The sequence below is a fragment of the Ranitomeya variabilis genome, chromosome 4, assembly GCF_051348905.1.
Source record: "Ranitomeya variabilis isolate aRanVar5 chromosome 4, aRanVar5.hap1, whole genome shotgun sequence".
Classification (NCBI taxonomy): Eukaryota; Metazoa; Chordata; class Amphibia; order Anura; family Dendrobatidae; genus Ranitomeya; species Ranitomeya variabilis.
This window is the reverse complement of record NC_135235.1, coordinates 67427682-67443157: the sequence shown is the minus strand read 5'-3', so window position 1 is coordinate 67443157 and position 15476 is coordinate 67427682. Positions and strand designations below refer to the sequence as shown.

Below are 15476 nucleotides of genomic sequence, written 5' to 3'. Positions count from 1 at the left end.
AGCGTTCATGCTGTTCCAATGGGGAGAGATGAGAACATTTTTCTGGGAGCGCTTTATCACGCCAGAAAACAAAAAGATAGTCCAGTGAAATTCCAACAGACGGACCCTTCTCCACCCCAAAAACAAGGGGAGAATGAAAAACCCCCACACACATCAGGTTGTCTGCCATACCCGACTATAAGGGCCAATATGAATGAGTTGTTTGACCGATGCAGGAAGGGGAGAAATAATCCTTTATGACAGCTATATGAGCTATATGATGGTGCCTCACTCCCATCTCTCCATTAACAACATATGGACGCTTAGCTGAACTGAACCAATTTGACACAGATTAGTCCCAAATTGTGGCATTTAAAAAAAAAAAAGTCCCAAATTTTGTAAAGGCCTGCATCCAATGTGTAAAGTCTGTATCTTAAAAAGGGTCGGAAATTAGAAGCTCTGGTATTTTCTCCATGGAAATATCCTCTATGTAAATAGCACCCAGCAAATTTCCTCTTTCCATTCCTTCCGTGCTCTTTATCATTGGTATTTAAGGATGTAATTCTAGTGGGTGCTGGGGTTACACTTCCAATTGGACCCTGGAGCTTAGAAGGAGCCAAAAGTTCCCTTGGGCCTGTGTGAGCAAAATAATATTCATAAAGACCCTTAGAAGTTGGAAGTCCTGTGTGAGACTTTGCATTTGGGCCCAATGACAGAAGCATTTTCAATGCCATACGTTTATGCCCATTTTATCAAAGGGAATCTTGTGGCTTCCTCTCATGCAAACAGTTGGGTCTTGTATTTGGGCACCTTGCTTGAAAAAAGAATCAATGAACAAGAAATGATCAATTTGGTACCGATTTACTCTGAACCTCCATGGGCAATGGTTTGGTATATTGTGTCTTTTCGACAAATATGTCAGTGCCTTTAGTCCTATACACTGTCTGTATTACAGGAAGGTGTCATATACTTGCATAACTTTGTGGTAACAAACCTGCAGTAAAAGGTAATTTCTCCATAGGGTCCCTAATGTCTCTGCCTTACCGCCACCATCTGTTTATGTCACATTTCAGTGCTTTGTGTTTTTGTTTTTTTATGTTGTTTTTCTAAGGTTTTCTGCAGGTTGTCATTGCTCCTTACACTTCCTTATAGGGTAAAATGTAGGGTCTCCATCTAAGTGCACCGAATGTACTCATAGTAATAATTTATTAATATAAATAATTATCTTTTAGACCAGATTAGACTGTGTATTCTGTGTTCAGAGCAGGTGTCACTCCTCCCGGCACCAGTGTTGAACAACTCCATTACGCCAAGAAGCTATATGACTCTGCCTTCCACCCGGACACTGGCGACAAGATGAACCTAATTGGAAGGATGTCGTTCCAGGTTCCAGGAGGGATGGCGATCACCGGGTGCATGCTACAGTTTTACAGGTACAGTCATCTCATAAATTCACCTTTCCACCTAGGCCTATACAATTAGCTTTATGGAAATATAAATTATTCATTGCATTTAAGGAGATGTATAAGTTACAAAAAACCATGGCTTCTTTAACCCTCATTGAAGTGAACAGGCTACATCTATGAGTTAGCTTACTTTGGTCCTAATAATTGACACCAATTTATGACATAATTTCTGGCTGAATTCAGGTCACGTCCTCCCCTTCTTCTGGTAGGTCACACCAATGCATCCAACTACATGTCCAAAACATATATCACATAATATTCGCCCTCCAAACGGAAGCTGCCAGAAGAATGGACGGTTACAACTCGTGAAATTGTCCACATTTTTACATGTTACACACACAAAGTTAAATGTATTTTATTTGGATTTTATGTGATGTACCTACACAAAGTAGCAAGTATTTGTAAAATACTTGTAAGGTAAAAACAACTCACCAAATAATACTCAACGTGTGCACGTGGCCTTGAAGGCTGAAAAGACTTGAGACTGGGGAGTAGGTTCACCTTCATGCAGGACAGAGCTGCAATGGATGGTTTAGATCAAAGCATATTCATGTGTGTGAAGGGCCCAGTCACAGTCCAGACCTAAATCCTATTGAGAATGCCTGGCGAGACTTGAAAATTGCAGTTCACAGATGCCTCCATCCAATCTCACTGAGCTGGTGTGCAAAGAAGAATGTGAGAAAATGTCAGCCTCTTGATGTGCAAATCTAGTAGAGACATACCCCAAAAGACTTGCAGCAGTGATTGCAGCTAAAGGTGATCATAGAAAGTATTAACTAATGGGGACTAAATACAAATGCACTTCACAATTTTCAGATTTGTTTTTAAAATGTGTAAAAAAAAAAAAAAAAGTTTTAAGTTTGTGGGTATAACATGAAAACCATGTTGAAATGTTCACAGGGTATGAATGCTTTTTCAAGGTACTGTATGTATATAAGTATACTAGACTGTGGCCCGATTCTAATGCATCGGGTATTCTAGAATATGCATGTCCCCGTAGTATATGGACAATGATGATTCCAGAATTCACGGCAGACTGTGCCCGTCGCTGATTGGTCGAGGCAACCTTTATGACATCATCGTCACCATGGCAACCATTATGACATCTACGTCGATACTGTGCCCGTCGCTGATTGGTCGAGGCGAATTCACGGCAGACTGTGCCCGTCACTGATTGGTCGAGGCAACCTTTATGACATCATCGTCGCCATGCTGTGCCCGTCTCTGATTGGTCGAGGCCTGGCGGCCTCGACCAATCAGAGACGCGGGATTTCCAGGACAGACAGACAGACAGACAGACAGACAGACAGACGGAAAAACCCTTAGACAATTATATATATAGATGACAGTCTGTGTATGTGGTTGTTTGTGGATCTTTTATAAAAATCCTGCATATGTTCCTGAGCTCTATTGTTTTAAAGGGAACCTGTCAGCAGGATTGTGCACATTTACCTACAGACAGTGTCAGGTCAGCGCCGTTATACTGATTACAATGATACCTGATGATGAAATCGTCTTGTGGTTGTTGTTTAATCTTTATTTTCAGTTTTGAGTTAATGATATGCTCGTGCAAAAATGTCCTCCCCCCCACAGGCCGCCTGGAGCACGAGCATATTATTAATCCAAAGCTGAAAATAAATATTAAACAACAACCACAAGACAGATTTCATCACCAGGTATTGTAATCAGTATAACGGCCACGACCTGACACTGTCTGTAGGATACTGTGCACAATCCTGCTGACAGGTTCCCCTTAAAAAGGACATGCTCCAAAAAAGTGTTTTTCTTGTAATAAAACTGTGATAATAGTCTTTCTGAGAACATTCACAATTCACATAATTGAAGCTATTTACTGGGCTATTTCGTATAAATTACTGTACCCCTCTCCATTTTTTTTTCTGGTTTACTTTATCCTGACATGTTACTTATGTGCTGTTTACTATACTGTTTATATAACGCTGTGTTTATACCGTCTTGTATATATTAAAATAAAATCTATAGAAGTGTTTGGTTTGAACTCAGTAAAAAAATATTGGCTTTTGACTCTAGGGCTTCAGAAAAGAATGAAGGTTGAAGTACCGTAATTTTATAGAAATTCAGTGGTAAATTTTGTGATTTGTTGTTTTACTCTTTGTTGTAATTAGCCAGAGAATCTAGATTTCAAAATCAGTGGCAATTGATCTTTTATCTGAATCATTGATGATTTTTTACATTTAATAAAATGTTATGTGTAGGATATGAAACTACATAAATCTATTATTAATCCCTTCTCGCCTTGACTAGCTTTCGCTTTTGCGCTCTCGCTTTTTCTTCCCATCTTCCAAAAGCCACTTTTGTTATTTTTCCGGCGACAAGTCATAGTCTTGAATGACATAATTCATTTGAACATACAATATAATAGAAAACAGAAAAGAAAAGTGCATGAAACGGTGAAAAAGAAATGCAATTCTAACATTGGTTTTTGGGTATTATATTTATGGTGTTCATTGCGCGGTAAACATGACCTGCCCACAGGTCATTTAAAGGGTGAAAAAAAATTAGAAAGTTGTAATCTGTGCCTTTTTTTTTTTTTTTTACAACATTTTATTGCATTTCCCGAATTGGTTAATATTACGTGTATATTTTGATCATTTGGACTTTTACTGATGCGACGATGCCAAATATGTTTATTTTTTATTCATAGGTATATTTTTTAGTAAAATGTAAATTGTTCATTAATTCTATAAACTTCTGACAACATGTCTCCGAATTTCCAAGCAATAATTTTTGGATTTTTTTCTGTCAAAGAAAAATGGTCAAAATTTAAAAAAAAAAAAAAAAACCTCACTGCTTTCAGGCCTCAAATAATACAAAGAAAACAAGTACATAATCATTTAGAAACAACAATACTAATGTTTTAACTCAGTGTAATAATTATAGGGGATATCTCAGGAGACTCTTAGACAACTACAGGACACAGTTTTATAAGTGGTAAAGTCTATATTATCACACGGTGATTCAAACAGGTGCAGAGAGAAACTCAAGTCCACAACACTTGGTGCAAATATCAAATGCAGCTCAGCAGTCTATAGGAAACTTCAGAGGAAAATGCAATCACGCAGAAAGTCTATGAAGCACAATTATTCTTGAGGATACTTGACACGAATAAGTCCTTGTTTTAGTCCAAACACAGATAGATATGCTTATAAGGCAGTTCAAGCAATGTCTTATCTCAACCAGGAAGGCCTGGGTGATAATCTCAGGTTTAAGCAGAGCAGCAACAGCTTACATGTCCAGCAAATGCAGATGGAAGTAAACACAAGCAGCAGATGAAGGAGGATTACTGGAAACTGGTGTATGCAGCAGGAACTCAGAGCAGAGTAGCAGGATAACCACACAGGTTCACAGGAGCAGGTATATAGCCAGGGAGTCACCAGAGTCAGGAGCTGGATGCAAGGCAGAATTCTCTAGCACAGACTGAAGGCTGGGGTGGAGTTTTATAGCAGGAAGACACAGTGCACATGAGACCAAAGACGCCATCTTGGAGAAAGGGCCGTAATGCACAAAAGGTAATAAAAATGTTCAGAGTCCTGACACTCAGGAAGAGTTCAGAAATCAATATTTTGTGGAATAACCATGATTTTTAATCACAGCTTTAATGCGTCTTGGCATGCTTTCCACCAGTCTTTCTCACTGCTTCTGGCGCAAAAATGTAAGCAGTTCTTTGATGGCTTGTGACTATCCACTCCAAGTAAATAAAATTTCTGTGAATTCAAACTGTTCACTTGGGAAGCAACACTGATTGTCAATCAATTTCACATGCTGTTGTGCAAATGGAATAGACAACAGATGGAAATTATTGGCAATTATCAAGACACACTCAATAAAGGAGTGGTTCTGCAGGTGGGGACCACAGACCACATCTCAGTACCAATGCTTTCTGGCTGATGTTTTGGTCACTTTTGAATGTTGGTTTGTGCTTTCACACTCGTGGTAGCATGAGACGGACTCTACAACCCACACAAGTGGCTCAGGTAGTGCAGCTCATCCAGGATGGCACATCAATGCGAGCTGTGGCAAGAAGGTTTGCTGTGTCTGTCAGGGTAGTGTCCAGAGGCTGCAGGCGCTACCAGGAGACAGGCCAGTACACCAGGAGATGTACCCCGGCCTATCAGACACTAATGACCTATCCTACGGTTACGTCATCAATGAAAAATTAATGGACAACTTCTTTTAAAGGAGATTCCAATATTAAGCATTTGCCTAATATATTCCTCTTAGTTCACCAACAATGAACATACTAATTATCTGCTTGTAAACCCACTCGTAGTGCTATCTAATTTATTCAGTAAATCAATATGTCTCCTATGTGTTGGCCTAATGGGATGGGTGATGGGATTGTGCTGTACTGTGTGCCTCCTCGGTGTGTTCCCAGCTGTTTATCAGATGTGTGTCCGCAGCTCCCTTCTCACGGATCAGTTAATCATTGCCCTTATTGTCTGGTAGTGATCTGACCGTTACTAATGTGGTTGACTTTAAAGGGATTGTGTAATATTTTAACTATGTCAGTGAAATACTGCTGATATTCTTGTTTCTGTATAGATTTTCATCAAGATTGCACACATTAGGTCAATAATATACCAGAGAAGACCTATGGTTTATACTGTCTACACAATCCCATTCATCCCCATCAGAGCTGAGACAGAAATGCAGCTAGAGCAAAAAATTGTATTAATCCTACGGCTCAGCTCCACAGGAGTGCCAACATGGCGGTGATGGGGATGTTCAGTACAATGTGGTGGTGATGAGTGGGAAATGGCCGCCCAATTGAAGGGAGGATCGCTCACTTAAATGCTGCTGTCAGAGAGTGGCCCATAGCTTGTATAATGCCTCTGCATTTCTGGCCTTATTTATGTCCAGTTCCTTTTATGTAGCCTGCAGATTTATACTATGTATACTATGTAGTGCAGCGGGGTTAGTGCAGTGCGACAGATAGGCAGAGACCACAGAAAAGTTCAAAATAAATGTCTTTAATGTCCAAAAAACCTCACACAAGTACTGATCGCCGCAGGGTTTCCGTAAACACAGTACAGAACTCAGAAACCATTGCCGTGGACTGTGGCACCGCTGTGTCTTTTGGGTGCATCAGCCGCCTTGAGTTCCCTGTGTGTTAGCTCTACACAGATCTGGGTTGCACAGAGCCACCTGCTCTGCAACTTGCAAACACCAAACTGACACACCCAAGGCAAAAACTAAAAGAATTAAATGGAATCGTGGCAATAGAGCCACTTCAAAAACCCGGGCTGGAGAGAGGGATTCGCCTCACTACCAAACCTGCAAATCCCTTTAAAAATAAAAGCCCTCAACGGGTTTTCCTAACAAACTGACTAAGTCACTACTTGGACCCAATCCACTCTTTCTTTTATTTTGCCTTGTGACTCACAGGCGGCCTGTTGTGTACACAAGGCACTCCAGCAGGTTTAATAGGACTCCGTCCGCATCCTGGGGGACACATATCGACCCTCGCATATGATCCCCCTCACTGCTTCACAACAGAGATTGTCATCATTCACATCACTTTCTGTCTCTGATTTAAATCATCAGACCTATTAGGCCTCATTTATAAAAACGGTCTAAGAGCAACAAAAGCTCTGTTGCCCATAGCAACCAATCAGAGCTCAGCTCTCATTTTTTCAGAGCAGTTTGCAAAGCGAAATCTGATTGGTTGCTATGGCAATAAATGTAAATGTGTTCAGTCCAATTACTATGAAGTATTTGTAGAGTTGGGGAAAAAACAGTCAAACACGTGTGGAACAGATAACGCACATGCAGATTTTGTCCCTGGTCACACTTGAACCCCGGTGCTCGATGCTGCAGCATTGCTAACAAACTGCACCTTGCTGCCTGTGGTGACCTGATTACATCTGTCATGGCTGGTAGATTAGCTTTTGCCTAGGATGGCATCTTCACAGAAATTCTGTGATCCTTGTGTTTCGGTGACATTCCTCCACAAACCATATAAAAAATTTCCTGACATAAATTTGGCCATACAGGGAATATTGGTCTAATATTGCAGAATTTGGTCCTACTTTGTCTTCCATGTTTATATGGACAGCCTGCGAAAATCTGAAATAATTAGGAGCCTTTGCATGATATCTAAGTAACGAGCTGCATCCAATTGGCACCAAATGCTCTCCAGAATGAGGCCTCCCCTGCCAGCTACCGGTGACATTGGGTATGTTCAAACATGGCGGTCTTGCAGCGGACACTTAACAACGAAAATGCTCTAGAATTTTATTTTACTTTTACTAGTTCAGATGTCGTGCAGAAAAAAACAAGTAGTAACAGAATAGCTTTTGCAATTTGCAGCAACTCCATTCTGTCGCTTACGTGCTGCGGAGAAGTTATGGGTGTTCTCCATTAACCACAATGGAGAAATCATAGTCCGCATTAAAATCTGGAATACATCAAATTATATCTGCCAAAAAGATCAACTCTTCAGTTTACAATTTAATCCGGAGTGCCGAACCATTGTGCACACCAGTTCTGCAAACTCTGAAAATCTCATGGATCTACAATGTTAAAAGCCATCCTCTCGTGTATTACAGTGGTATTCCAGTTTTAGCAGACAAAAATCTTACATTTTTTACAGTTTTAAAATATACTTTAAAGGGGATGTACTGTGAAAATAAATTGTCACTAATTCATGGAATAGATGTTAGCTTATTGATCAGTGGGGGGTCTGACCGCTGGAACACCACTGCATTCATTCTTTATGGGCCATACTCCCATTCATTCAGTCAGTCCCCCACGATCAATAAATTGTCACCTATCCTTTGGTTTTCACTGGACAACCCCTTTATTATTTTTTTAGATCTCTGCCTGCTTTACTTCCATAGGAAACGTCATTGTTTACTCCTAGATCCATATGGTGGAGATACAGGTCTATGAACCATTGCAAGACACCGCTGATAACAGTACTGTAGGTGGGATGAGTCCTTCAGCTGTGTGTCCATCATATGACCAGGACATAAATAATTTCTTACATGCAGTGGATATAATATATATATATTAGTATATCTGCTCCATGTAAGAAATTATTTTTGCCAGTGAATGACACCAAGCAGAAATCTTGAAAACCTTAAGTTTATTATAAAATTGTAGATCTTCTCTTTATCCAAAAAGGACTTGAGACAGGAATTATATTGCAATTGTTCAGGATTTTTCATGGTTTTTTTTCGGCCTTTTTCCGCGGAAGCATACATAAGCTTAAGCATACATAAGCAGCCCATCATTTTTAATGCATTCTGCAATTTTTGTGCACATGCTGTGTTTTTTTTTTCAGCGAAAAAAACGCATCTCGGTAAAAAACGCAGAATGTTCATTAATTTTGCGGATTTTTTGTGTTTTTGCCGCTATATTATTGCATTGGGAAGCTCTGGAAAAAAACGCATGCGGATTTCTTGCAGAAAGAGTCTGGATTTGTTCCGGAAAACTCTGCAGACATTCATAAGGCTGTGTACACACGTAGCAGATTTTTTGCGTTTTTTTCACGGTTTTTCACTATAAAAACGCTATAAAACCGCTAACATTAAGCATCCTATGTAACAGAATGCAATCCACATTTTTTGTGCACATGCTGCATTTTTTTCCTGAGCGGAATCGCAATCCAGAAAAAAACGCAGCATGTTCATTAAAATTGCGGAATCGCTGCGATTCTGCACACATAGGAGTGCATTGATCTGCTTACTTCCCGCACGGGGCTGTGCACACCATGCGGGAAGTAAGCAGATCAAGTGCGGTTGGTACCCAGGGTGGAGGAGAGGAGACTCTCCTCCACGGACTGGGCACCATATAAGTGGTAAAAAAAAAAGAATTAAAATAAAAAATAGCGATATACTCACCCTCTGGCGGCCCGACCTCCTCAACGGCTTCTGTGGTGTGTGTGAAGGACCTGCGATGATGTCACGGTCACATGACCGCGGGTCACGTGACCGCTACGTCAATGGAAGGTCCTGAACACACAGCATTAGGAACGGAAGCCGCCGAGGTGAGTATAACCTTTTTTTTTATTTTTTTTATTTTTTTAAACATTCTATCTTTTACTATAGATGCTGCATAGGCTGCATCTATAGTAAAAAGTTGGTCACACTTGTCAAACACTATGTTTGACAAGTGTGACCAACCTGTCAGTCAGTTTTCCAAGCGATGCTACAGATCGCTTGCAAAACGCTAGTTTTCTGCGGGTATATGCATGCAAATTCTGCATGCGATATACCCGCGGCAGGAGGCGCAGAATTGCCGCGGAAATTTCCGCGGCAATTCTGCTACGTGTGCACTCAGCCTAAACGTGTGCACATAGCCAAAAAGATGATGTCCACATTTTTAACAATCCCTTCTTAAATTCTGTAATTCCATGTATGAAACTGAAAAACAAAAAAAAGAAAATACAACCCTATACTTGTCTGCCACACGGTCAGTACTATTGGTCTGGTTTCAGTAATGCCATGATTACCCAACATAAGAGCATGTGCACACGTTGAGTATTTCCAGCACATTTTTTTATACTAAAAGACAGAGCGGTTCCAGGAAAAACGCTGCCTAAAATATGCAAATTTGTCATCCTTTTTACTTGTTTTCTCTTCCCCCATTCATTGGAATGAGTGAAAACGCTTTAAAAACTCTAAAAGATTTGACATGTGGTATGAACATCCAAAGCACGTTTATGTTCGCCCTGTATAATATTTACTTCTATTCATTAATTACTAATAGTTGTATCTACTTTGTACCTCTCGTTGTACAGGACGGTTCCTGCAGTTGTGTTTTGGCAGTGGGTTAATCAGTCTTTTAATGCACTTGTAAACTACACCAACCGAAATGCAGCCTCTCCCATCACTCCTGGGTAAGTCCTCATCTACTTCTCCATCTTGGACGGTGTTTTCTAGGTTCTTCCAAAAAGAGCGGCCATTTTTATTAAGTACAAGTATGAAATGGTCAGAAAGTCATATGTCTAAAACATGCCGTCTAAACGGGTAGCTAGGCGGTGTTGGCCTATAAAACACGTCTTAAACACTCTGCTAGTGAAGTCTGAGTTAGTAATGGGGTAGAAGGTTCCCTGTGTAAGACCCCCATCTATTACACCAGACGCAGCACATTCATACCTTACTCAGACAGATGATCACATTCGATGGGAGCTTTGTGATACTGAATTTCTACTTTGATAGCACTGAAGGAAAATTATACACTTGCTGCCAGGTTGCCCAAAACTTTCAGCAGACCCCTGCAGGCCCCCAGCATTTAGTCTTACCATTGGAGGACCCATATACTGTCACCTTATCATAAGTTAAAAATATACATGCAACTGCAAAGTGCAGTGACTGCTAAAATTATATCAACTATATGAATGTCCAATTGTCTGACATGTAACGATTTTTTTTCAACCTATTCTTACTGAGATGAGAAAACTGATACATGTGAACTTTAGCACAAAATACAATTTATTTCAATACAACCCCTAATGCACCCTCTGGCTATGAAATATGAAGCTGTCTGATACCTCTGACAATTCTGCAATATTTTTTTTAAGAATCATGTTTTGTGTAATTCCTCTGTTATTCCTCCTGAAAGTGTCGGGAACAGTCGGGTAATATGTCCCTATACAGCGTGGGTACTATCCAGTCAGTGGTGTTTGTGCCAGAATTAGTAGAGGCACACCTCTTTCTCAAGGGGAATAGTAGCGTTCAGTTCTTTTATTCAGCATTTCTAGGAGGAATAACAGAAGCACCACAATGCAGTTTTTAAGAAAAGATGCTCCGAAGTTAGGTAATTGTGCAATAGAGACAAAAAATAGAGGTAGTGCGAGGTCGGCACCTAATTCCTAATTTCTGAATCTCTCTTTGGATAGTTACTTTTGGGTTTTCATTGGCTGTAAGCCATAATCATCAACATTAACAGAAATAAACACTTGGAATAGATCACTCTGTTTGTAATGACTCTATATAATATATGAGTTTCACTTTATGTATTGAAGAACTGAAATAAATGAACTTTTTGATGGTATTCTAATTTTGTGAGAAGCACCTGTAGTTTATTGAAGGTGCAAAGCGAATACACCGCGTTTCAGGAACAAACCGCCCCCCTTCACACAGTGTATAACACCAATGAAGATGTAAGAAGCCTTGGAATATTGTTAGATATTTTAAAATGGTCGCCTTTACAGGTTGAAAGGTTTACCAGGGCGGTGAGGTATCGCTGCTCCAATAATATTAAACGATTGATAAAACACTGCCGCAATAAGGGTTATTTCCCTTTAAATGTGCATGCGCAAAGGTAGGTAATGGGTAATACAAGTGTTTACTGAAAAAGAGTTGTCAGAAATGCTGACAAATGCCAAGACTCCCAAAAGATCTACAATGTGAGCACAGTTATTAGGCAATTTGTATTTTTCATGATTAATTTTACGTGTGAAACAATAGTGGATGGTGAGATATGGAGCCTGACAGTTATCATTACCTTTTGCTCATCACTGTATCTACCAAATTAAGTAGCTCAGTCAAGATGGTTGTCTGTATATGTGAAACTAGAAAATAGATGAAAGCAGATCTGCAAGCAGAAAATAAAAACTGATTAGGAAAAAAGAATATTTAACAGTAGCTGGGTATAATTAATTAAAAAAGTGACATTTTTCCTGTTAATGATCATGACAGTAATGCCTCCATAAGAATGTCTTTTCTAATTATATAAAGCAAGGCATAAGATACCTTAATAAATTCTACAGCCAACTACCCGGAAAGTGATTCTGTGCCCCCATAACATTGTAACACTGGTGGGTTTAAAGAATAATATTTTCCTTACCTTTTCTTCCCCCAGCTCCTCTTTTGCCAAATTCAGAACCATTTTCTGCCATTTCTGGGTGGAGAGACCCTGGTGTGCGACATTGACATCCGATTATATTTTTGGCACAATCCCTTGTTCCCATCACTTCTTCCCAATGTTGTGACTGAGTATAAGCAGTTGCGTGAAATTTAATCCATCGTGAAAGCCATTAGCGCAATCCTACAGGAAGAAGGAGACAGAGCTGAATTTAGCTCTTCAGCTCTAACATCACATCGAAAAGTAGTTGTCCAAATAGACAGTCGGTGAAGGTCCCCCATTAATAGGACTGGTTGGCAGACTATAGGTTGAAGGAGATAAGTGGTTGTCAGGCATTTTTATGCTGACCCAGTGGATCTCATGTCAGATAATTTTGATAAAAATATATAATATCTATGCTCGTGTCTCATGGATTTAAATGCATGTTGTGTCTTGTATGAAAATGTGCTGTTCTGAACTTGCAGACAGATTGGAGTTGCCTACGTGACGGCCACGGGAACGGCTCTCGCCACCGCTGTTGGACTCAACCTGTATACTAAGGTATGGTAAAAGAAGAGTATGGGCGTGCGGTCATGGTAAATAATAACATTACACTCAGTTTAGTGGAACGTGAGATTAAGGGCTCATACTCACATGCGAGAAACTCGGATGAGTCTCGCACGTCAATACCCGGCACTTCCCCCGGCAGTCAGGAGCGGAGTGTGCGGCTCCATGTATTGCTATGCAGCCGCACGCACCGATCTGAGTGCCGGGTATTGACGTGCGAGACTCATCAGAGATTCTCGCATGTGAGTATGAGCCCTAAGCATGGATATGAGGAGTAATTTTAACTTGGGTTCATCTATATTGGAAGCTCCAACACCTGAATGATTCAATACATTTTTTGGGGGACATCCTACATCAATGGGGCCGAATTTTAACTCAAAATATATTAAAAAAGTAAATGACGAAAACTGATGATGAGGGACAATATAAAAAGATTCTAATTCTAGAATCTTTTCAAATGGTCACATCTTGTAGCCCTTGTAAAGGGAACATTTGTTCCCCAGAATATGGTTAGCTGCTGTCAGAAGAGTGGACCCAGGGAAGGTCTGTCTATATTGCCACTGGAAACCTTCACAGCCACCTTTTCTTTAGTCACCCAACCTTTTTAAATGGAGTTCTCCACCCCTGAAATGAACAAAAAAATTGCATGCAGAATGTTTTAACATAAATAAACAAAAATATTTTTCTACTCGTAAAGGGTAAAAAAACCACTACATTTTACAGTACCAGCAATGTGATTGAGATTTCTGAAATCTCATGCTCATGGTGCTTATTTTTTCCTTGCAGATTTGAATCATCAAGCTACGTTCCCACAATGAGTTTTTGATCTTGCAGATCAAATTAATTAGATAAATTAGGTTCATTGCATGTTTAAGTGCTTTTTTTTTGTTTTTGTCTCTTTTTTGGTAGGTCATGTTTAAATTAAGCTGGTATTTGGTTTTGGCAAAGCCTTGATACAAACAAGTGTGGATTACATGCGTTTTTAGAGCGTTTCATCAGCATTTTTTACCTGCTGGTTTTTGGCATCAAGCGCATTTCATTTTGGAAAATCCCCATATAAAATTCAGTGTACTTGCAAAAGAAGTTAAATAATATGTTGTGGATTTCAAAAATGCACCGCAGGTCAATTTTCACAGTATAAAAGAAAACAAGTACAGTGGACATGAGATTCCTGTACATCCACTTTCCTGGAACTGTTACATGCTGCATTTTTTTATGCAGCATCATAACTCATTGTGGAAACTTAACCTCAAAGCAATTTTTCAAATCTGCGGAATGTTAATTCTTTGAGTATTTTTGCAGCATTTTTTATCTTTCAAATGAATGGAGGAAAAAGCAAGTAAAACACTTAAAAAAAACTGCACAATTGTCAACTGTGGTTTTTGGTGCAAGAAAATCTGCTGCAGATACTTAATGTGTGAATATACCCTAATACTACCCTAATTTCAGCAGAGTAACATCATGCCTGGGATAATAAATATTCACACCCGGTGAGCTGGATTCTCTGTTATATAGAATAAACAATGTGCACATTACCAACCTTCTGCCGCTCAACTTTTAATGCTGCCCAAGTTACCCAGCAGTCTGTAATTCCTTCTCTGCCAGATGGGCATGTGACCACTATTGCCATGGATTGGTTGCAGTGGTCAGATGTCCATCCAAACTGGAAATGATGTACAGAGACCATAAGGGGCCAGGCAATGTTTGAAGCCAAATGGCAGGGGGATCAGTAAGTATACTTTATTATTTTAGAACTTTATGCATTTGTTTTAAATTTGGTGTGGACAACCCCTTTAAGGGTTTTTGAACTCCCTTGCTCAAGCATGGAGAATGTGGTGATATGAAATTACATTTTGTGGGCCCCCTTGATCAGTGCACTCCCTTGGATTTTTATCTTTTGTTAGTTTTAGACTTTGTATACTTTTGTACATTTTACATTCACTAAAAATTAACTGCACAAAATTCTTAAGTCACCTAGTATGCCTCACTAAAAAAGCTACTCTTATGTATAGAAATATAGTTACACTAGATGGTGGCCCGATTCTAACGCATCGGGTATTCTAGAATATGTATGTATGTATGTACGTCGCGCTGTGAGTGGGGGTTAAATTCCGCGCCAATATTGTTGATTGGTCGCGCCCGGCTGGCCGATCAGCGAAGCGTGGTTCAAATCCAGCGCCAATTCGCGGCCAGACTGCGCCTGTCGCTGATTGGTTGCGGCCTGCCGGGCACGACCAATGTCCGAAGCGGTGTTTAAATACCACTCCAATATCGCTGATTGGTCATGCCCGGCCGGCCACGACCAATCACAGAAGCGGTGTTTAAATCCCACGCCAATATCGCTGATTTGTCGCTGCCGGGAGCCACGTAGTATATAACACAGCCCATGTAATATATAGCACAGCCCACGCAGTATATAACACAGCCCACGCAGTATATAACACAGCCCACGTAGTATATAACACAGCCCACGTAGTATATAACACAGCCCATGCAGTATATAACACTGCCCACGTAGTATATAACACAGCCCACGTAGTATATAACACAGTCCATGCAGTATATAACACTGCCCACGTAGTATATAACACTGCCCACGTAGTATATAACACTGCCCACGTAGTATATAACACA

At 40.1% G+C, this 15476-nt stretch overlaps 1 protein-coding gene across 1 annotated transcript in view; it reads left to right on the top strand.

Annotated features, from left to right (window-relative positions):
- Positions 1–15476, top strand: part of SFXN2 (sideroflexin 2) — a 60010-nt gene that overhangs the window by 19968 nt on the left and 24566 nt on the right. Inside the window, exons 3-5 of the mRNA XM_077258658.1 lie at positions 1242–1412; positions 10228–10326; positions 12761–12836. Coding sequence (XP_077114773.1) covers positions 1242–1412; positions 10228–10326; positions 12761–12836 — 346 coding nt within the window. The remainder of the gene's footprint in view (positions 1–1241; positions 1413–10227; positions 10327–12760; positions 12837–15476) is intronic.